At 36.5% G+C, this 24008-nt stretch overlaps 1 protein-coding gene across 1 annotated transcript in view; it reads left to right on the top strand.

Moving 5' to 3' along the window:
• Nucleotides 1-21841: 21841 nt before the first annotated feature.
• LOC129717111 (G1/S-specific cyclin-D2) overlaps nucleotides 21842-24008 on the top strand; it is a 168986-nt gene continuing 166819 nt past the window's right edge. The window contains 1 exon segment of the mRNA XM_055666957.1: nucleotides 21842-22917. Coding sequence (XP_055522932.1) covers nucleotides 22636-22917 — 282 coding nt within the window. The 5' untranslated portion in view covers nucleotides 21842-22635.

The raw sequence follows: 24008 nt of genomic DNA, 5'->3' as shown, positions 1-24008 counted from the left end.
TGCCGGGCAGCTGATTTGTGGGACAAGAGCCAGCAGCAGCCGCATGAGGTAACTGATGACGCGAACGCCCGATTTTGCTGAGCCAGTTTATTTTTTGTTGCTCTTGGTAAACATGTGTTTTTGGCCATTAAAACGTATGATTCGTTCTAAAGAAGTTGGGTGTGCTGTAAATGTGTTCTGAACGGCTGATATGTGACAGTCAGCATCAGTGTTGGCGTCTGCTTTCGAGGCCTTTTGACCAAATCTAGTGTTAGTGAGCAAGAACGAATGGATTTGGGTTAATCTTCGTAGGACGAAAAAAGCCGGTGTTGACGTTGGTACTTATACCGATAACGGGTAATTCTCGGAACAATCACATTAGCAACTGGCAACCCTGATAAAAACAAAAAAAACTGCTAGTGAAGGGTTCTCCGAGGTGCGGTTTTGGCACTTCCCTCCTCGTTCCGCAAATTCCACGGATAATTTTACTTACGCTGAAGTAGCGAAGGTACGCACTGTTCAAAGTCAAGTCAAGTCAAGTGAAGATTACATGTGGATATCTACACTTGCATCTTGTCGTGATTGCATCCCAACAGCCCAGTCGAAGCTGGGATTTCTGTGGTTTGCTGTTATGATTAAAACTGCTTTACTGGACCGAAGAAAGTCCCGCAGTTTTTTCACCATACTATTAAATCCCCTCATCCCACGTGTTGGTTCGTGTTTGTTTTTTTTTTTAAACCCTACAAATATGATGATGAATGATATTAACCTCATTATTTTAACAGAAGAACAATACAAAATTAGTCACACAAAATCTATTTTGTTACTTTCTCGGTACCACATGAAACCAGTATGATTTTTAGAAAGTAGGTATCCATTTTCCCTAATCCCAGCGCATGCAAAACTAGAATTTTAAAAACCAGCCAACCTCGAGCCCTGGGACCGGCGTGAAATCATTCGCAAAATTCACGGTTCATTGGCTAGTTGAATGACGGTTTTTTTTTTCTTCAATTTAAACGAAGCAAAAAAGACGCTGAGTGGAACCTTCTTCATGTGGGAATTTTGTCTAATAGCTTAAGCTTATTAATGGTGAACTGTCCAATGTTGGCCGCTAGTTGCATCGAGCTGGGTGAGAGCCAACATTCGATACCTGCCTCTAACCATCATTCACAGATGTATACCTTCGGCTACATATGTATAATCTATACCGTTTTGCCGGTGCGGCCATTGCCGTTTGCGAATTCGAGAAGTTTTGCGAAAGCATATGGGGGACGCAAAAAAAACTGATGATCATGATGGAAAGCTTTTAAATTTTGCAAACTTCTTGTGTTTTCGTTTATTTTTCTTCACTCACAACGATCAACCTGGCACCATGGATCGGTAGCTAGACGTGAAGGTTTCGTCACTAACGTCAGAACATTAACGTCGCTTTCTAATGGAAAGGTGGATGAGTACGGGGCTGTTACCTTAGCCAACGAGAATTGGCAGGCAAATAGTGATGCCTAGCGTGTCGTAGAGTACTCTGCTACTGGTGTCAATGATCTTAAATGATTTGCAAACAATTTAAGCTACAAATCACAGTAAGACACTAGGTATATGGCGATTGCTTGTTCCAGATTTTCACGATTCATCTATGTGATGTTTTTTCTGCGATGATGGGAAGGGTAGTGCGAAAAAATTAGCCACACGTTCATTTTTGGTGGGAATGACTACTGCAGCTGCTAATTGACTAAGTTCACACTGTGAATAATTCTACAAAAAGCGTTTGACAAAACCACTAAGGATTATATAAATTGCTCACGAGACTGACCAATCTATTTTTACTAACTGAGTGTCTGGCGGCCAGCGGGATGACTCAAACTTCTCGAACTTGATCTTTCACTTGGTTCAGTTCATTAAAATTTTGCAGCTCTGGGAGAAAATCGAAGAAAAATTCTTACTTAAAATCAGAGCCATAGGAAGATCGATAAAGAAAACAGTAATTACTGGTAATTACCGAATAAAAATCTGGTAGTAAATCTGCAATAAAATTGACAAGAAATCTATCAAAGGATACGATTCGCTTGATCGAGCTATGAAAACTTGTAACAACTTTAAGAAATTTTATAAATTTTAAAAATATTAAAATAAAAACAGTTACACAGATTGCTGGAAATGTAACGAATTTGTCAGCATAGGTACATTTGTACTTAATTGAGGTTGTTTTCTAGTCAGATATTCGCTTTTTGCGATTTCTGTCAACCAGATTTTGGAGTCTACACGATTTTTTTACGCAGATTCCGAAATTTATGCGTATTTAAAATCTGGTTGATGAGACTTGGCGAATTTAAGATATTGAAACTTGAGGATTTTGCATTACAAGTTTTAATAATTCAAGGATTACGGGATCTTAAGATTTGGGATTTTTAGGATTCAAGATTTCGGATTTTAGAATAGAGTCCCTTAACATTGGATTTAGGAATTGAAAGAGTTTCGCGCCAATTCGGCTGAGGGGCTAGAATGTGTAAAAGTTTAGACACTTTTCTAAAAATCATCCATTGACAACTTGATCTCTTGACATTATTCAGATATATCAATTTCTAAAAAAAACTGCTGTCCTTTTGATTTAACTTTTAAAAAGTTTAGAATTGTTGAATTTTAGAAATTTAAGAACTTGAGGATAATATGATTGTAGATGATTGCAGGATCTATACCAGGATCCTTTAGGGTTTAAGGGTAGGGTTGTAGGATGATATCACTTGAGAATTTGGAGATTTCATTAGGATTTTAGAATTTCAAGATTTTATTTTCATTTGTTTTATTGAACCTTGAGAGTGCTTGATAGCAATGACCAATGACTTGTCTGTATCTTTGTAATTGCATTATCAACAGACACACATTTACGCTTTAGCATTCAAATAATTTGATTTATTTGAACACCAAGATTTTTGAATTTTTGCATTCTGGTATTTTAAAATTTAAGATTCGTGGATTTGAGGATCTTAGGATTTTGGGATCAAATGTTTTGATATTTTGGAATACTAGGATTTGAAAATGTCAGCCATTTATGATTTCAGAATTTTGGGGTTTTAGAATAGTAGGACTGAAACGATTAAAAATTTTATAATTTTATAATTTGATAGGGCCCCACGAAAAAATTTGCCCCGGGTCCCTCAAAGCCCAAATCCGGCCCTGGTTCGAGAAGTACTAAATTGTAAGATTTTATTACTTTAAGTTTTAGATATGCTTTACTTCTAGGACGAGGGGAAATTACTTTACCAGTACCGTCGTGCGAAACTGATTTTCACTAATATTTATCGCGGACATGTACGCAACATTCATGAATCGTTTGAGTTGAATTCATTGATAAATGAGGAAAAGGTTCATGTAGCGCCCCAAAACTTGTTTGTTGGCTAAGACTTAGTTTCGACAATTTAAAGAATCGATACAATTCTGTACAAAAATGTATTTTTTTGCTCTGTGTGGACTCATCACTGCGACCAGAGACATTTGACCTATTGTGATATTACCCAGGTGTTTTCTGTACTCCGCATTTCATATTGCTGGAAGTATCACTATTGAAGTGAATGATACGCGTTTCATTCATATCCGTGCTAATGTGTGAGAGTTTACCCTTTCGTTTCAAGCTTACTGCTCTACTATACCGAGCCTTTTTCTATCCTACCAATATCGCTAAATTACAATTCCCTGAACTGAGGCTACACCTAACGTTCCTGGCCACCCGAAAAAAAAATAACATCAAAAAAACCTTGATATCCAAAGAGTTTTTAATTCGAGGAATTGAGATTTTAGAATCTAAAGAATCTTTGGTTAAGCATTTGAGTAATTGAGCATTTCAGAATTTTGAGACATAAGGATTTCAAGATATTAGGATTGTTGGAATTTAGAAATCTTTAAATATAGTTTTCTAGGATAGTTGTTTTGTCTTTTGGCGTTCTCAGTCTTTTTGAAAGAAATACACGACAATATAGTCAAATTGCCCGACGTTTCGGCCATTTTGGTGGCTTTTGAAGTAGAATACTTCTCTCAGGAAGTACGGCTACATAGGGATGTGAAATGAAAATCTAAAACCGAAAAAAGTTAAAAATATGTCCATTTTCAAATGCTAATAAATCGGTTAGTATTCTATAGATTTCCTTCGTTCTTGCAGCGATAGATTGGAAAATCTTCTAAGATTCTTCCCAAAAGAAGATAATTGTAATTTTATTATTCACACTATTGTACTATTGAAAATAATAAAGCCTTGTCAAAACGAAAAATTCGACCTCTGATTGGTCGTTATATGATTACTTCCCAAGTAAGGTCGACAGAATCATATACGTTGCAATTTAAAACATGTTATTTGGCCTATATAAGAGCCTGTTTCAGTCGAAACCGCTCATAATAGTTCTAGACAGCGACAACAGCAGTCGTCCTTCCTTAGCAGCAGCACTAGCCCTGTGGTTGGTCACCACGTCTTAGAAGCAGCGCGGTTCTTCTCAGCGTGTGTCGCCAGACTGCCATTATTCCCCCCGTGTTGGGACAGCATGAAGATTGCCATTAGGAAATCAAATTTTGAACATCAAAATGCCTTTTCAAGGCAAATAAACAAGTCATTAAAAGTTAATATTTTTTTACAACGCAAGCAAACATTCTGTGTTGGATCCTAGCAATTTAAATCTGTTGTGCCCGTCTGATTCACTGAATGTGAAATATCTTCCACAGTGCATGTTGTCCGGGTATCTTAATTCCCCCACTGTTAGGGCAGCTCGAAGGTTGCGATCAGCAACCGATTTTGAACCGCAAAATGCCCTTTTCAAGGCAAATAAACAAATAATTGAAGGTTAATAATTTTCTGGCATCAACACAAGCAGACATTCTGTGCGGGCTGCAATCAAATTCTGTTGTAGTTTTCTAATTTTTACTTCATTTAGTAAACTTCCCACTGTAAGGGCAGCGCAAAGGCTGCGATCAGCATAACCGACTTTGAATAACAAACTGCCCAGTTAGAACGCATTCACAAAAGCAGTTAGTTCGACTATGCAGAGCTAAAATGAAGTCGATTCAATCAATCAGCATGAACAGAATTTCGTCGTCTCCCAGCTACCAAGTTGCAACACGCAACAGCGAGCAAACAAAATCGCTTGATGTTACAAGCCGCAATACGGTTAGGGGTTGAATCGTTGCGTGTGTGAGAGCACCATCGATGTTTATTCGCTGGATACAAAAATCAAATGCGAATTGTGGAATATTTCGTCTAAAGAACATTAGAAAATAATACAACTGAAAAGAAAGGCGTGGCCTATTTCGTAGCACCCTTCGGCTATAAAAGAGTGTTTCTGGAAAAACTAGCTACATTCATTAGTCGGAAGGTGGGCTGGATGGACCATGCACAACGTTAACAGCAGTAGCAGCAGATATCAGCACTGATCAGTAACAGAGGTTATCAGCGGGTTGCGCCTGTGGCTGCCTTCAAATTAAACAAATCACTTGCCATGTGGTTGGTCACCTCGTCTCAGGCCTCTGCCAGGCTGAACGCCAACGCGAGTGATCGGGCGAGATTTCTGCCGTACAACAGCCGGCACTTCCTCTAATGGAAAAGTTGGTAACAGCCTCAGCAGTAGGTGCAGCCGGTACTTCCATGAGGCCGATGTTATAAGGAAGTAAATGGAAGCGGCACGGCGAAACAGTTCGGGTGTGCTTAGACGCGCGTCATTTTTCGTTGTTGATATTATTCCCCACATGAAACGACGCGTTTTCGTACGATAGCGGCTGTATTAGCGGTAGATGCATTTGCCAACACTTACTCCAGTAAAGCCGTGTCTAATTTTCAATGTGAAAACACCTTTCTATTGTGTTGGCCGTGCGCATTAGGCCACTGCCAGGCTAAACGCGAAAAGCGGCGCGAACCGATTCGCTCGGCTGTACGTTAATGTACAGCCGTAAGTAGAGCTGTACATTAACCTACGGCCGGGTGAATAGAATAGAATCTCTAACTACGATGCCGTTCCTGAATGCGAAACCACTATTTTCCTGCTATCGGAGCATCCTTGCCGATTGAGGGTTTCGGCCTTCCTCCGGTGAAGCTTTGCCTTGTTTTGGCAACTACAAAAGCATTCTGGATTTTGACAATCAACACTTCTGCAGGCTGTCTGATTTTCAGTGTGAAAACAGCCTTTAACTTTGTTATCAGAGTGCCTGACTACGATTTGGTAATATTGTTTGAATTAAATGTTTACAAAATTTTACAATATTCCTCTTTCTCCCGTTCAATAAAACATGTAATACGATGCCTTCGTCATACGCAAATTCACCATAACTTCCGCTATCGGCGTAACACAGAGATGCAATCAGCGTCATGTCCGATTTTCAATTCAACAACAAACTGTCCTTTTTAGGACAACCAAACAAATGAATTGAAGATTTAATATTTTCTCGTTCTGAGCTTTAACCAAAAGTTAATTATCTTAATTTGAATTCACATGTACATATACTCTGACTGTTGAAACTTGTTTGTGTCGCAAAGAGTTTGTTTTTTTCCTGTTCAGTGAGGTCGTATTTTTATGTGCAAACTAAAATTGCGTAGTTCTTCACCTTCATTTGCACAGAATTTTCAATACTGTCAATGAGCGGTCAACATTTATTCACAAGGAAAAATGACTGACACGCAAGCAGCCGGGTTATCTCTCTTGTAAAAGTATTCTACTTCAACCTTGCGGTCGTGGCTTTGCACACAACCTCCTGTGATTTTTTCAAGGGAAATTTAATTTGTGTCGTAGTAGTCTTAACATCACATTGTAAATTAAAACGAATGGCAACAAACGCGAATTTAGCTAACGAACATGAACATCCCATTACACACACGAAAGATTTGTATGATTGAACTAACCAGAAAAGTAATAAAGCCGTGTAAAAGAAAACCGCGTTAATTCCGACGTCCGCGTAAAAAAACCGCGTAAATTCCATAATCCGCGTGAAAACCGCATAAATTCAGGATTTCGCGTAAATTCCGGAATCTGCGTGAAAATAACCGCGTAAAAAGCGACCTCAGTGTATCACTCGTTTGTTACGGTTTCAGAAAATATGATACAAGCGTAGCTATCTTCATATGATGATGTATCAATCACTCGTGATGTATATAAAATGTAAGGTGAAGTATGTTCTGTAATATTCATGTCAAACAAAACAAGTTCTTGAGATAATAAAAACCCGAAAATGAATGTTTAATTAATATGTTTGATTATAATGAACTTATCATTTGAAATATTTCAACTCTTCTCTTGAGAACCGTTCGCTCAAGCGTCTTGTTGTCAAAAAATTAACTGTATGATATTGATCATACATTTAAATATCACAATATTACAATATTACAATGTTTTTTTTGCTGGAGAACCACGGACAAATTAAAAAAAAAACGTGTATCTTACTGAATATAAAAAAAATTCGAACCTAAATTCAAAATAATTCGAAAACCAATGCGTTTAGAATGTTAACCACCAAGAACTTGTTGATTCAAAGTGACTGCCTAAATCTTTAAAAATCATACAACACAAATATTTTGAAAAATGTTGAAATTTGAATGAAAAAAAAAAGAAATCTTCCATAAAAAATTTAGTTTTAATTTTGCCATTCTGGGCTTTTTTTTTTCAAAGTTGAGTAATGACTTTAAGTTTTTTTGAAAAGGAACTCTTATTTCAATTAAATTTTAGTGTTTTGCGGCGTTCTGAATAGTAGGGACGCAGACAGACGTCCAAGCTGAGTTCCAAACTTGTGTAAAGTTTTATGTAGTAGCAGTTCGTAACCAGATAGCGCTACCAGTGACGCCAGCCTCGTACACCAGCGAAAAAAAAATGTATTGTAGCGATAAGGTCACCAGGCGGCACTAGTGTACAGGTGATTTATAACGCAATTCTCTTTGAAAATTTACACAGAATTTTCGATCAATATTATTCTTGCTTGGACGTCTGTTTGCGGTAGGGACTAGGATTTAAGATTTTGGGTTTCTGATATACCAGGTTGTATACAAAAAAAACTAAAGAACTTATAGAATTTTCAGATCATGAGAATTAACACATTTCTAAAACTTAGGATATTAGAGTTCCAGGATTTAAATAATTTTAAACTTTTATAATCCCGGATTTGAAAACTTTAAAATACAAGATTTCGATATTTTAGGATTTTATGTTTCAGGACTTGGTGTTTTGAGATTTTGGAATATTAGTATTGAAAGAATTATGTCACTGATTTTACAACTTGAGATTTGAAAGTTTTGGGAATTTAGAACGTTAGAAATTTAACAGGTCAAAATATAAGATTGCAGGATTTTATTAATGTAGGATTTTGGTATGTTATAATTTATAACTTTGAGATTTTGATTTCTCTAGCATTATTATCTTGGAATTAGAGGATTTTTAGATGTTATTGATTTAGGATTATTTCCTCCGGATTTCAGAATTTAATTATTGTAGAACTGTATGACTGTGGGAGTTGTTACTGTTAGAAACTGGGAACTTGGAAATTTTGAAACTTTGGGATTTTAAGTTTTAGATTTTGGACATACCAGATTCATAACAAAAACAGTTAAGACCCTGTTTTTGTTATAAATCTGGGCTGTCCAAAAGAAGAATTTTCAGTTTCTGGAATTTCATGGTTTTAAAACTATGGAATTTCAGGGTTATCGGTTTTATAATTTACAGACTTTAAATTCTATAAATTTTAAAATCAATTCTTCCAAAGTTTCTGGATTTGATATGTTTTGGAGTTCACTATTGTAGTATTGCAGGACTTTAATACTTCTGCATTTCTTATTTTTTTTTATTCTCGCTTATTTTCCGTCGGTCTAGTTCCGCCACTGTTGTTGTGTCAATCACCGACGCCCGGGGAGGCGATTCCACTCAGGACCCTAACTTACGACCCGTTGATTAACGGATCGGCGCCAACGGCTCTACTTCCTCATGCGATGGAAGGCGTGATCCTAGAGATTTTTCGGGATTAGTTGTTTCGAGGCTTTTTCATCTCAAAATTTTGGTATCTCAGAATGTATTATTTAGAGATTTCACCATTAAGTGATTCAAAAATTCACTGATTATAATAGTTGGCTGCAAAGCCTGTATTCAACAAATGTCCCAATAGCGGATTCTTAGCACCTAGGTTTTACTTTATTTTGAAGTTTCGATTATATGATCGTAGAATTTTTGGCAGTCTTCATTTTATTGTGAAATTTCTCCGTTGATTCCAACTGTTGATGGCATCTTAATCTTCGTGTTTCCACGTATTAATTCACTATAATAAATTCGAGCAGTAGAGTAGAAATCTGATTTAAGCACTATAAATACTAAAAATTCTAAGTTCTATCTGAAAGTTTAGGGTTTGGTTTGATGGAAAATCGAAGAAATTTTGTTCTCTGACAGTGTTTGTTATATGCCTTCAACATCGGAAAATGTCGCGTAATAACTTCTGATCCTAATGCGAATAGAATAATGATTGAAAAATGTGTTATTGGTTTATTTGGTTATATACGAACTTTTGATTTTCAAATATCAGCCAAAAGACAAATTTTCTCTGAGCAAAGCATGATTTCTAAAAAAATATGTCGTTTTCCAGTGATTCTTAAATGAAGAATAAAAATCGTTTTAAATCGCTTGAATGTTGAATGATAGTTGGTAGATGGGCAGTGTCATTCGAGCGATTTCGAGTAAATTTCAAGCAGTCTAAATTCGTGATTTGAAACTCGAAGGACGCCTTTTTTTAAATCGCATTTTGCTCAGAAAACTCAGCTTTTTCAATGATATATAAAAAACTAGTATAGCTGAACCATTCAATTGTAGGGTATATAACTTTAAATCCACACACCAAAAATGCTCTTCCAATACTTGGTGTAATCTGTAAGTCCTGCTCAAAAGCTAACCATGAAATGGAGTCATTTTTATTTTAGTCGAGCCGACCAGTCAGCTGTTTTGGTCACAGTACTTATCATCCCAATTTGCTTATCGCACCGATTTGACCGGGGCTCCGCCGTCGGTGATGAAAGCCTCTAGTCGTAGCGAAAAAAATGCACAGTAAGTTACATAACAACACACTCTCTCCCCCGCCCCCTTTTTCCAATGTTTCCAACAAAAACGAAACAGTTGGATGTAAGGCTAGGAATATGTTATGTATAGCTGTCACGGTCATGACGATTGCGCTGCTGGTACCGCCTAAGTCGCGAACTGGAATTCATTCGAATTCGTTCTGCTGACCTGTACGCAATGGTGCTCTTTGGTGCAGTAAAGTTTGAAAATTGAAGAAGCAGGAAGCAGTGACGGCGGAGAATACCTTCAACGTCAATACATTCTAGTTGTTAAAAATTTCTCAGTTTTTTAAATAAAACGGAAAAAAGCTCACTAAAGCGAAAGCGAACGCGTGTGTGTTATTTAAAAAAATAAACGTTCAAAAAATCTGATAAAGTAAACAATTGCGTCTTCTGTTCTCCTAACGGAAACGATGAGCAAAAAGATAAAAAATCTGTTCACGTGGTTACTACGATTCGCAACCGCCGAGGTTTCAAATGTTTTGCCCGGTTCAGATTCATTGGTTTGACCACCACTACCTCGAACAAATCCTCGACGGTAGATTTCTTAGAACATTACCAAAGCGAAAGGTGCAAACATACCTGCGAAATACTACAACCCCGTTCGTCCGCCTAGTTTTCTTCTTCATACACGATTCCGAATTCGAGCACTCAGGAGTGCCCGATGTGACTTGGTTGGTGCACTCTTCAGCTACATCGACTCGAATCAAAAGTCGCGCTGTTCTAAGCTCAATGACTCGCGCACTCTCTCTCTCTCTCTCATTCGGGTCATTCATGCGATTGCGCGTGAGCCATACGTAAAGGAAAAAAATGTAGCGCGGTTCGTATTCGATGTTCGCAACGTGACCGCGGACCGAGTTTAGCGGGTACTCGAACCAATGATTTTCCGACACGATTTTTATTCTACACACCCGCTGCTGACCCGAGCACTCGGATTGCTGCGAATGTGTGCGATACGACAGAGTGAGTGCAGAGCCGAAGGCGCGCTGGGTGGAACGCAGGAAACCAGAATGACGATGGTAAGCACATTTTTGCCATTCCGGTAGAGGTGTTATCTTCCAATGATGCATTTTGTTGTAACTTGTTGTATCAACAACATAATTCACTCTAGATGGGTAGTTTATCAGCAGCGCGTTTGTTTGGTTGCCGTTCTTTTTTTCGGGCAGTCAAGAGACTGGATCGTTCTAATATTTCGGAGAATTTCAACCGTTTTTTTTTACGTGGGACTACGTCTTTGTTTTGCCTACTGGGATGCATTCTGTAAAATAGGAAACGAAACCTGCAAATGTTACGTCAGATTTCAAACGATAAAAACAGCATAACCACATGATGGATATCAATAACCAATATATTGTTGGATAGATAAAACGCGTAACAATTTTATAATACGCTAGTCATCATTATTATTTCACTGCTCAACGGTTAAAATTGATAAAAAGTTACAAGGAAATTTACACGAGCAATGAACCAATCACACGCGAGCATTCCTAGCACAGACGATGTGAATGAACACCAACCATTCCCTGTGATATTCTCTGTTTCAATATAAAAAAAAATGGACAGAGTCTCCCCGTCCCAACAGGTCAATTAAAGTTTGCTTCCATGAACTTAGACTAATCTGAAGTCTCGAAGGTAAAGATCTTTCAAAAAGTTTTGAAATAAGCCTTCTACTTGAACAATTTCTAAAACCTGCTGTCAGAGTATAATAAAAACTGATGTCTTGAAAGAATACATGCTGGTAAAAGCAACAATACCGTACATACATATTATGTGGAGCAAAGCGCCGCTGGTCTCTGGTAGTGGTACACGACTTCTATTTCCGTGAATTCTAGGAAAAACTGCAACGCTGCTGTATTGATAGCGAAAAAAAGTTTATCTCATGAATATGGTTACCTTAAAAAAAACATAAACTACTCAACAAGAATTGAGCATTTTTGCAACGGTCATAAGATTTTTTTGCATTTTATCTTCGATGTTCACTGAATGATCGTGGAAAAAATACAAATTTATAGAAGCTTAAGAGCCAGCGAATGCTTCTGAATATTTTGTCGATTCACTAGGATCTATTCAGAATCTTTGTTGCACATTTCAACATTGTTAGATGATATTTTTTTTGTTTTCAACTAAACAAATAATATTCTTACGTATATTAACTGTCTTCGTAATATAGTGAATGTTGTTGGCAAATGAAAACAAATTGTCAAACAAAAAACAGAAATTAATCATTTCAAACATTAACTTCCTTCTAATTGTCGATTATCGATTTGTTCAACATATCTTCTTATGTTTTCCTATGAGTGAAGCTATGTAACGGCTTCGAAATTATTTTCATAATAAGATTTATGTAATAAATTTAATTTGATCAGAGTTAAATAAGACAAAATCATGTATTATGGTAACGTAGGTATTGTTGAATTTGGTTTATGAGGAAATAGTGTTAATTCTGATTCAGACGCATTGCGAGAAATTTGAAATTGTTAAATAAATGTTGTTCGCACAAAAAAAAAAAACACTACACAATATCGTTAAATGTAATCGAAGTTCTTTCGAGTGTTGTTCAATATATTTCTAAAAAGAAAATTTATGGGGAGGCTGTGTATAAAAAAAATACTTAAACCACAGAACAAACGAATTGTTGCTTTGTAACTAAAAATCCTTCTAAATACAGTGTTTAGTCCCACGTCACCATTTCATACAACCCTAGGGCTGTATACCTTGTAGTATTTGCTTTGAATTTTGAATTCGCCTACACTGAAACGAGTAACATGGTATTTAACTAGAAAGCCTATAGAGCATATTTGGGTATTTTAATTTTTCTGTGTGCTCGTGCCGCGCCGCCCCAGTATAACCCGGTCAACATTGAATGTAACACAATGTTGCTGTAACACAGAAGTAACATTGTTACGTTACAAAGTTATCTAAAAACAACATAGCTGTTACTGAAAAAATGGTAACATTGTTATGTAACAGTATTTAATGTACATGCAACGTAACAAAAATGCTTTACTTGTAATGTAACGAAATATCCTTTTGGCAATGCAAGGTTATCATTGCAAGGTTATCATTGCACATTGCAAGGTTATCAAAATGTAACGTAACATTTATCTAAATTAATAGTAACATTGTAATGTTAGTGTTCCATTTCAAGCGCATCAATACTGTATTTGAAATTTAAAGCCTATAGTAAACACAATTTGGTTTCTTCACGCGGAGATACGTTACAAATTTGTATGGAACCGCGTAAAAAAAGGACTAAATTAAGTTAAAAAAATAACGTACAAAACCGTCCCAAAACGTGCGAACTTTGATTGAATATGGTGGTGGTCAGTCCAAAGACCAAAATGCAATATTACAAATTTTCAGTATTTAAACCAAAAATTGTGATTTATTTTTGAAAACTGATATATGATTACGGAAAATGTGATTGAAACGAATTCGATATCTTGTACCATTTTTGAGTTTTTGAAGAAAGCAACCGCGTAAAAAACCTGACTACAATAAAAACATTCGAAGCTGCCGAATACCTCTGGTTACCGTACCACCTTTCATTTAGCGGTTATAGACGCAAAGAGACACAATAATGAGTAGAATGATACTTGTCAGAAAGGAACGATGTCCCATAGAAAAAATGTGACATCGGTTAGTTTTATTTTGTTGAAACCGCGGGACATTTCAAAAGCGTGCGGAACCCTTTGATGAACATAGGACATTTCGCGGGACGTATTTCTAGGCGGGACAATTTGTTCAAACGCGAGACTGTTCTGCGAAACGAGGGACGTCTGGTCACTTTAAATAATAAGCATTTTTTCTCGTGGTCTGAAACTTCGGAATGTGAACTTATAAACGACAAACCGGAAGAGGTTTGACTTCGCTGAGACGCTACAGATTACCGCAATATATTGCGCATGCAGAGAAAAATCGCAAGCGACGAGTCGCTCGTCTGACAAGGGTTTTCCAGCGAATTTTGAAGTATTTTAATATAATGTAGTCTTTGACTCAACATAAAATGTTCTGAAACATGCGACTGTAATTTTTTCTAATAGTTTTGATTGTTTTCTAGTCGCATAACTATGTCATCTTAATCAAAGAACATTAAAACTGCATTGTACTGTGCGAGAAATAATCATACAAAATGACATCGCTAGAAATCTTCGCGTCGCTGGACTCACCAGCGAATTGCAGAGAAGTGCTGCAGCGACAATATATCTTCTCAAGGGGCGGAGGAAAGCTTCTCAGTAATACGGCGATTAAAAACGGGACTCAGTAATGTCAGCACAAAAGTACATATAACAAAAGTTCACATCAATGTACGACGTAATTCTAATTCCCTAACAAAAAAAGTCAGCACGCAGGATCAATTCTCATGTCTAGCTCTTCTCAATATTGTTTGCTTGTATAATTTTCATTCATTAAAAAAATTTCAAGAAAATGCTAAAAAGCTTCTCTCCGCACTTTGGGAAGAAATTTGAAATGGATATACCGTTTTGATTCAAATTTCAAACACTTCAGAATAAAATATACCATTTTGTTCCTTGAATGTTCTTTATCCAATGATGTGTAACCATAGGCGCTAACTTTGGGGGGGGGGGGGTCTTTTGCCCTTTCAATATTTTTCCCGAAGGGCAACGTATAATTTTGCCCTCTCAATAGTTCTAGAAAGTTGGCGTCTTTTTTACGTTTTTCTTATTTGTTATTTTGAGGGTTTACAAGCTTCACGCCATTTCGCAAAATTGTGGTCTATGATAGTAACTATCAAAACTGCCATTCCAATCACTAAACGTCAAGACGTATCGCATGCAATTTTTTTTCTAGAATTAGATAAATCAGATTTTTTCGAAACTCTCGCCTCCCTCAATATTTTTTTAAAGTCGGCGCCCATGTGTGTAGTTCTTTACTGTAGGACCACTTCCAGGGAATCAACAGACGTTGAAAAAAGTAACAGTCAGTGTTGAGACCGTTTGCCTTTCTATTTCTTAGTGATTAGTGTTCGGAATTTGAATCAAAGCCGTTTTCTGAATTCTCGTTATTTTCATATACAAAACATGTTTAAATCTATATAACTAGCACTTAATTGCAACGAAAATAAAATAACCAACATGCTAAATATTTAACGACGTTATGACGCCTTTTCCATACAAAATGGAAGGCGGGGGATCGATGCGAAAATTCATTTGTCGTTGATTTTTTAGTGCAAGAAGTTATATCAAATACAACCATTCTGTGGAAAATTCTGGGGAGCTAAAAAATTCCTTGTGTGAAATGGGAACGCTCCTTGCGACATTTGAAAGCTCTTGTTTCCGAAAGCGAAATAAAACAATTTTTGGCGATGATTTAATGTTATTAAAATGAGCAATATAGTAATAGACTAAAAACATTTTGTTTTGCTTTGCTGAAAGAGGTTTGCGTTGAGGCTGTGGTTAAAATTTTCAACTCATTAGTTCGGAGAGTCAATCTCGCTTGTAGTGATCTTTTTACTTGTATTTGTTTTTTTTTTGTTATGATACTATACTACACAATTAAAAAAAATAAGCGTTAACCGCTTTGGATATTTTTTTCCAATAAAAAATTAGGAACAATAGAGCCCTAAGATTTTTCTTAGTTGCGCCTATGTGAAAATTATATGACTAGAATATCTCTCCTACAAAAAAAGTGCAAACAATATCAGCAAAAGAAAAAGTTTACCAATAGTTAAGCATATTTTTCCTTACTGATAACTATAAGTAGTTACTGATGGTATTCCCATCCTATAGACCGTTCCGATAATTATAAATACACTTACGATCAACCGTCATTTCAAATAACGTGGAGTATTCAACCAAACGTTGGCTGCGTCCTGTTGTTTACATCCAAAAGAAACAGATGCTGTCATTTTATCTAACATTTAGTGCGAAATTTTGAAAATGCGTGGCCTTTCTCCCGAGCAAAGAAAGCGAATTGTGCACAAATGGGGCACCGTGAGTGGTCTTTCTATAAGAAAATTAGTCAGAGAAAGGTATAAGTGTCGGAGCAGTTCAAACCGCATTGCGGAAGTATTGTGAAGAGTGCACATTTACTGATGCCCCAAGACGTGGTAGAAAACCCGGGCCTGTTGATCCCACAATGGACAAAAAGTTAAGGAATACTACAAGCGGCATCCTTAAGTATCAGTACGAGATGTGGCGAGAAAGCTTGAACCTCGGCGAGTGACGGTTGAAAGGTTGTTACCCATGGTTAAGCAGCATCACAATCCTCCAATCTTTTGGCCCGATCTTGCTTCCTGCCATTACTCTAAGGATGCACTAGGGTGGTATAAAACAAATAATGTCACATGTGTCCCAAAGGAGATGAATCCTCCAAACTGCCCTGAAATTCGCCCTATTGAAACTTTTTGGGCTTTGACCAAGGCAAAGCTGAGGAAATATGTCAAACCAGCGGACAATGTTGAAAAATTTAAAAAAGATTGGCTTAAAGTGGTGAAAATGGTCGGAGAACACACTTTGCAAAAGCTTATGAGTAGTGTTAAGAGAAAAGTTATTATTATCTATCTAGATTTCAAAATAAAATGACCCGAAAAATCCTGTATTTTTTGTTTTATTCAAGAAAGAAGATGTATTTATAATTTTCGAAACAGTCTATAAGCATAGTGCATTCTTCATTTCACTTGCGCCCATTACCAGTCGCTGCTGGTGACGCAACATGCAAACAGTCGCAAGATAGTTCTGATGGTGCACCTCGAGTGCCAACTTTTACAAACCGAGACTTCACCCTAAACAAATCAGACTTAGCAGCTAAGTGAAATCGTTTTTAATACTCTAATACGTTTTAGATCTATCCCTCTCGCGATGGATATTCATTGCCAGTCGGTAGTCTGCAGTGAAACAAGGCAGCAGGAACAATTAAAATATACAAGGGAATAAGTAGTGTAGTGTAAAGAATATTCACGGTCTTATTACACGATTTTTTCTTTTACGCGGATTTTAGAACTATGGCGGTTTTCGGAATTCACGCTGATTTTTCTCAGAGAAGTGATTTTTTCTAATTACTTTCAGCTAACGTTGAAGTAACATAACATCGTAACACTGCTACGTAACGATCTATGTAATGTTACGTAACAATGTTGACCGGGAAACACGGCCTGCGAATTTTCAGAGGTACACGACTTGGAGATAGGCAATGATTATACAGGTGACGCATGAACTCTTACCGGGTCGTATGCCTTTAAAGATTCAAAGTTGACCACGTGATGGCTCGCAGGAGGTACGCAAAATAAATAATAATTGATAATTATTACTAGCATACCTTATATGTGTTTTAGTTTGATAAACTTTCGAAATTCAATGAACTTAAGTGAACTTAACTTAAGTGAAAACACGATTGATAACACGTTGAATGATAACTCGTTCAAAAATGGAATGCGGTGTTTTAGTCTACAGCCAATGCTCACTAGATTCCTAACAAAATTTGAAATCGTTGGAACTGCTCGAAAATTGAAAAATGCGCCTCTATGGCATTGCTCAATGTTTATCTTCAAAGTGCTCTAGATAAATAATTTAGAAAGTGCAATGAATTATATTATAATAATTTAAGTACATTATTATACTAATGGAGAGAATAAAATCGCGCCAGATGGTCTGGAAATAATATATAACCCGAATGCATTAAGAATGATTATATAAATTATTTGAAATCATTGGAGTTAAAATATTTTGAAAAATGTCGGATACGAATAGAACTATTAGAAAACTCAAACTTTCATAAAAAATTGCTTTTCATTCCTTTATCCTGTTTATCAAGAGTTGCGTTATGACTAGGCTGACTAGACGTACCGTTTTGAGCGGGACAGTACCGTTTTTTCGACCTTTTTTAACCGTCTCGTCTTTTTGCCATTTTGTACCGTTTTCGGATACTCCTTGAAAAAATCTTAAATAGAGCTTCGCATTGAACCTCTTCCAAAATGGACAATAAGTTTCCAAGCAGCCAGGATTTTCCTTATATTACTGAGTACGTTTTGTGCATTCCTGACAGTACCGCACCACTGGAAGGACTTCTTCTATCGTGAACTGATAAAAAAGTCGCGCTTTAAAGTTGAGACCATGATAATTGTTAGTCAAAATCTCGATCATCATGTGTTTCAGGAACTCATTGCAAAAAAAAACACACTCTTCAGGATCGGGCAAGTTCATCAAAGCAATGAATGTATGTTTGTATGCTTTGGTGGGTAAAAAAATCCAAAAATTATTTCAACATGTGTCCCGTTTTTTGAACCCATATGTCCCGTTTTTATCCCGAAAAAATCTGGTCAGCCTAGTTATGACTTCAAGCTTCTTTAGAGAAAAAAATTGAAACAATTCAAATCTTATTTGGTTTAAATTAAAATTTAGTGTTAATTTTCTATTCGTTAAGACAATACAAATTTTTTTTTTCTCAGATTCATTTCAGTAGTTCAAACTTGTTTCACGATTGCGAAGTCTTTTTTTTTCAAATTGTGAAATGGGAATCTATCACCTTCGAACAGTTAGAAAGGCACAATAATGAGTTGAATGATAATTTAAGGAGGTGCGCTGTCGTAGTGGAAATATGTGATATCTGGTGGTTTAATTTTATTGAAGAGCGTGGAAAAGTTACAACTCGAGGCATTCGGGGTTGGTTTTTAGAGATTTAACTGGAACTACATTAATAAACATGAGGCCTCAACCTGGTTGGAATCTATGTTGTCGAATTTGCAAGTTCAGCTGTCTATGGTTCGGATGTGTCGTTCTAGTGATATTGATCTATAATAATATAATCTATAAACTCTTCAAATGAAAAATGAATGTTATATTTGAAATATTCGGTATAATTTCACTGTTGGCTACCAACAATTTGTTATTTAGAGTGATAAATAAATCCAGCAAATATTATCAAGGTGTATTTTTTTCTCTATTTAAATAAAAAATAAGTTTGGATGAGAATTCAGTAAATTAAGCAGTTTTATCCTACAAGTGAAGTAAATATTGTAAAACAAATTTTATTGAAAAATATTGGAATTTCAGTCGGCTGGATAAACCCTTGGAAAAATTCAAACGCGTGGTATACTCATCCTGAAATTAAAAAAAAAATCATATCAGCGAATAGGTAAAGCTTCCTAATAGTCAAAAATAGCGCTTTTCACAAGTGCTTACAATGTAAATAATGAATCATATCTGTTTCAAATTTCAGCTTTTTTTTTGTCAAGAATAATCTTGTCCTAAATAATTCTATCAGTAATCAAAACTGAACTGTATATTACTGTTATTAAAGTTGGATTGAAATTTCCCATAAAAAAAAATCTGTTTTCGGAGTGTGGTTTTTTAAAGATATTTAATTTTTGTTATTATTATATGTTTGTGTTGTTTTCCAATTTTTTTGTGTAGTCTTATGCTTAAAATTACTGTCAAAAAATTTGCCATTATACAAATTAGATTATACAAAATGATATGTTCAGCCCATAACAACATCTTTGCGAAATTTCTGCTTGATGAAAAATAACAGTTGAAAACATGTATCAAAATTGGGACGTTTATTTAAATACTCTTGGTTTTTGAACGATCCCAAATCAAACAAGTTTTCATTAGAGACTATCCATAAAAAGTTAAGTTTTTTACGCGGGTTGCATTTTTCTACAGCTCAAGGACGGCACAAGGTATTGACCTCATTCCAATTACGTTTTTAGTTTTAGGACACAAGTAATCATATGTCAGTTTTTGAAAGAATTCACAATTTTTTATGTAAATATTGAAAATTTTTAACATTGTATTTTGGCCTTCAGAATTACCACTATCATATATAGTCATAGTTCAAACGTTTTGGGACGGTTTTAAACGTTATTTTTTAACACAATTTTTTTACGTGGTCCCATATACGTTACATATTTGACATATTTGTGGACATATTTTGGGTGATTTCAGACCTCCGTGGATGAACTTTTCTATAAATTCTCGTAAAATTATATAGACCGTTGACATCTTCCTACCTCTCCCCTAAGTTTGCACGTGATATATGGACATCCCCTTATTTGTGAACGATGCCTAATTTATATAATCCTGCAATATGCACAATTCAAACAAAATATATTGGAATGGGGTCCTAAAGTTTTAAACGGTTTTCTCATTTTTATATATCAGCTGGAAGAGTGCAATTTTCTGAGCAAAACGTGATTTTTAAAGAATGTTCATCATTTCCTTTGATTTTTAAATGAAGGATAAAAATCTGCTCGAAATGCCTTAAATGACAGTTCTCTCACATACCGTACATGGGCGAAACGTCATCTAAAACCTTTCGAGCTGTTTTTTTACTCTTCATTTAAAAATCGAAGGAATACGATAAACGTTTTTTAAAAATCACGTTTTGCTCAGAAAACGCGGCTTTTCAAATGACAGTTGGTATATGGGCGAACTGTTATTGCAGCGGTTTCGAGCAGTTTTATTTCGTGATTTAAAAACCAAAAAACGATAGAAAATATTTGAAAATCACGTTTTGCTTAAAAAACTCAGTTTTTTTAGATGATATAAAAAACTGGTATAGCTAGACAAAAAAATTTGACAACACGAAAACTGAAAAGTGTTCCATAGACAAAAGAAAGTAACTTCCTCATCAAACCAATTCAATATGTGAATATGTTTTATAGATATTCTAGATATACTGTAATGACATTATCGGTTAATAAACGCTATTACTGTGAAATGTTTAAAACTCTTCCAGTGACACGTTTTTTTAAATATCTCAGTTTTATTATTTTTTTTAATAATCTATATCTTTTCAAGTGAAAGTCAAAATGGCAACTACCGTATCAGGCATGTCACTAGTACATTTTACGTGTTACCAATAAGACATATCGTAAAACATGTTAAGGCTTTTGGGTCATGCTTTTTATGCTTAGAGAAAGAAGACATTTTGGATTCAAAAAAGATTATCAAAAATTGTTGCTTGTTACACATTAACAAAAAAAAAAGAAAATACTGGGTTTGATTTGGTCCCGCACACCCATACATTCAACGCATTGTGCGCTGTTACATTTGTAACTAGCCTACTTAGATGATTTAAATTTGATTATGGTTTTCTTCATTTCTAGTGGCATCATTTGGTTTCGTTCAAATTGTTAATATTCTTCGATACGATGTAGGCAAAGTGTGAGAATCATATTGGATGCAACGAGACGAACGGATTCCACATTCTAATTGTACTCACAAAACTAAACTGCTCGAAAAAACTCTAACCGCATACTCCGCCGTATCACACGAGAACCGGCGAAGTCATCGCGAGTTGCGCAGATTTCCGTTTTGTTTCTTTGCGTTACACATTATGTCTCTCTTCCACATTTGTGTTGTATGTTGTTCGATAGGAGACGTTTCATTCAGAAAAAACCAAAGCTCTCGCATGCTCATAGCTGTGCTGTAGCTGTAGCGGCGGCGTGAATGCTAAATGTAAACAAGCAGTGACAAGTAGTGGTGCCGGCTTTTCGTTTCAAGTCCAACAAAACATGTGTTTCCCATCTTGGTGTTGGTGTGATCAGAATTCAGTTGCGGACTGGAGTGCTTTGTGCTAGTGTGTTGATGCATCGCTGATGATTGCGATTTGTTTTCGTTTTCTTTCGACCACTAGTCTACTTTGTATATATCGTGCCCGGTTTGGTTGGTGCAACACAAGAAGTAACGCGACTAGGACGATCGAGTATTGATTAGCAGCGGCAGAGCCTACTAAGATCAACAATGTTACCCACGGTTTGGCGAGCGCTCACTCTCTTGCCCTGTGTGTCGTTACGCTCTCTCTCGTTTGTTACTCCTTTTTGTGCACATTTTTTCTTCTTTCAAAGCCTTTAGTTCTTGTGATCCGTTTTTAGAGGAAGGGGGTACGGCGAGACGTGTGAAACATATCTACAGCGGTTGGTTTTTCGGAACTTCATGCCACTGGCAGCATTTTCGTTGCAGACTTCTCACGCTTCGGACGTGTGCGTTGCTTGGTAGGTTGTTGCGCAGTCATTATTATTCAGAAGAGAGACCAGCCAAAAAGCCGGCAACAACAAAAACAGCAACACGGTTAACCAACGGTCCAACAACAGCAGCAGAAGCAAGTGTGTGGGGGATTCCTACGAGAGTCTGAAAAGCGAAGAGTTCGAATATCAGGATTGTTTTTTTGTCCTTGCTCGGCCTACTATTGTTCTGCTGGGCAAACACGAAAACTCGGCTTTTGTAAAGAATAGTAACGGACCGAAACTACTTTATAGGCAAGTGTGTAGTGAACCGTTAGAAAGTGGATTTGTGTGCGGGAACTATTGTTTTGCAGTTCTATTATTTTCCTCGGCATATTGTGTACGAAGTACCGTTTGGTGATTTTGTGGACAATTGTGCGGGCTTCTGAAGTTGTTCAGTGCGAGAAAAACTGCGCAAGAAATCAGCTGTGTTGAATCGAAAGACGATTTTTTTTTTGGTTAATGTGGAAGAGTTGTTAGAGAAGAATTTATAAAGCCGGTTTATTTAGTATCGAAGAAAAAAGTTGAAAGTGAAAGTATTTTTTGGCGAAAAAGCGTCGTTTTTGGAAGAATTTGTGTTAACTAGTTTTGGACAGAGCTGTACTGTTCGGTAGTCGGCAAATTGGACTTTGTGGAACACACAATGGACCTGTTGTGCACCGAGGAGATAAGTAGTGTAGACAATGAATCGGTCAGAGGGCAGGCTAGTATAATAGACAGGTCGGCAGCATTGCAATTATCGTCCCAGCATATGGAAGTGCGTCTTAATACGGCGGTAAAGGATCCCACATTTCTGAGAGATCGCTGTCTGGAGAATTTACTGAAAGCGGAAGTACGGCTGGATCAACGCTTGAGCGATTTCCATAAGGTGCAAAAAGAAATCAGCAGCAATGAGCGCCGGATCGTCGTCGAATGGATCACGGAAGTAAGTTTTGTTCTTCCTATTCTTTACTTTAAAAAAAATGTCGACTTCAATGAATCGTCCTTAGTTTGAGTGAAATTAACATCTCAGCTTCCATCGTGAAAGATCGTATGCTTTCGCGAATCAGACGGAACCGGAATTTGCCGAGCGTACGACAGCCGAACGAAAATTGCGAACGAGAATCACCGATGTTCGCTGGTCCGCGCTATCTTCGGTTCCTCTTCGGTTTCGGGGGAAAGTTTAAAATTCGGATTGGAGAGCTTTTCCGTGCGCCCAGGGATGCCACATATACAGATTTTTCTGTATTTTAAAGATTTTTGAATTAAAGCAATACAGAATCCGTATTACAATTACAGATTATTGCCAAAAAAACAGATTTTACAGCTATTTTTACTATCCCGAACAAAAATAAATTTCAAATGTTGAATTCGATTACAAACAAACTTTTTGACAAGAAGATTCATTGAAACAGACGACTGAATTTATGTCGAGTAGTTGGACACCACAAGACCGAATGATTAAATTCATGTTTCCGTTACTAAGATCATTTGTGAGATTTTCTTTTTTTGAAAATTCCACATTCATCGGCTTATATAGAACACACATTCGTAACATACAGTCGCAGCAAATATAAAGCGAGGAATCGCATGGCCTCTAAGCTAAGAAGCTTGATTTCAAAAGCTAAAAGCAACTCTGCAGACTAAGGTGAAGCTACTAATATTAAATTGACTTATAATACCATGCTCAGTTAACACATTTGATTATTGCTTAATCATAAGTTTGAATCCATGAAAATTAAAGCTAAACATTTATTTCAACATATTCTGCAAGGAAGATTTTTTCCATCCAACATTGTTAGTTTGCTTGATACAGATTTTAAAAACAGATTTTTTGGTCCGTGATGCAGATATTTTCGATAAAAAATACAGAAATAAATGTGGCAACCCTGCGTGCGCCGTTGGTTTGTAACAACAGGGTACGGTTGTTCAGTTAGGTACAAGAGAGCGAGTTTCTTTCGTTTCAAGAGATTTTTTATCATTGCGCACAAAATGGCCGATTTTTGGCAGATCTGGTTTTTCATTGTGAGTAATTGG

Source organism: Wyeomyia smithii, chromosome 1, assembly GCF_029784165.1.
Source record: "Wyeomyia smithii strain HCP4-BCI-WySm-NY-G18 chromosome 1, ASM2978416v1, whole genome shotgun sequence".
NCBI lineage: Eukaryota > Metazoa > Arthropoda > Insecta > Diptera > Culicidae > Wyeomyia > Wyeomyia smithii.
The sequence above is the reverse complement of the archived record's forward strand: the minus strand, read 5'-3'. Positions and strand labels throughout refer to the sequence as shown.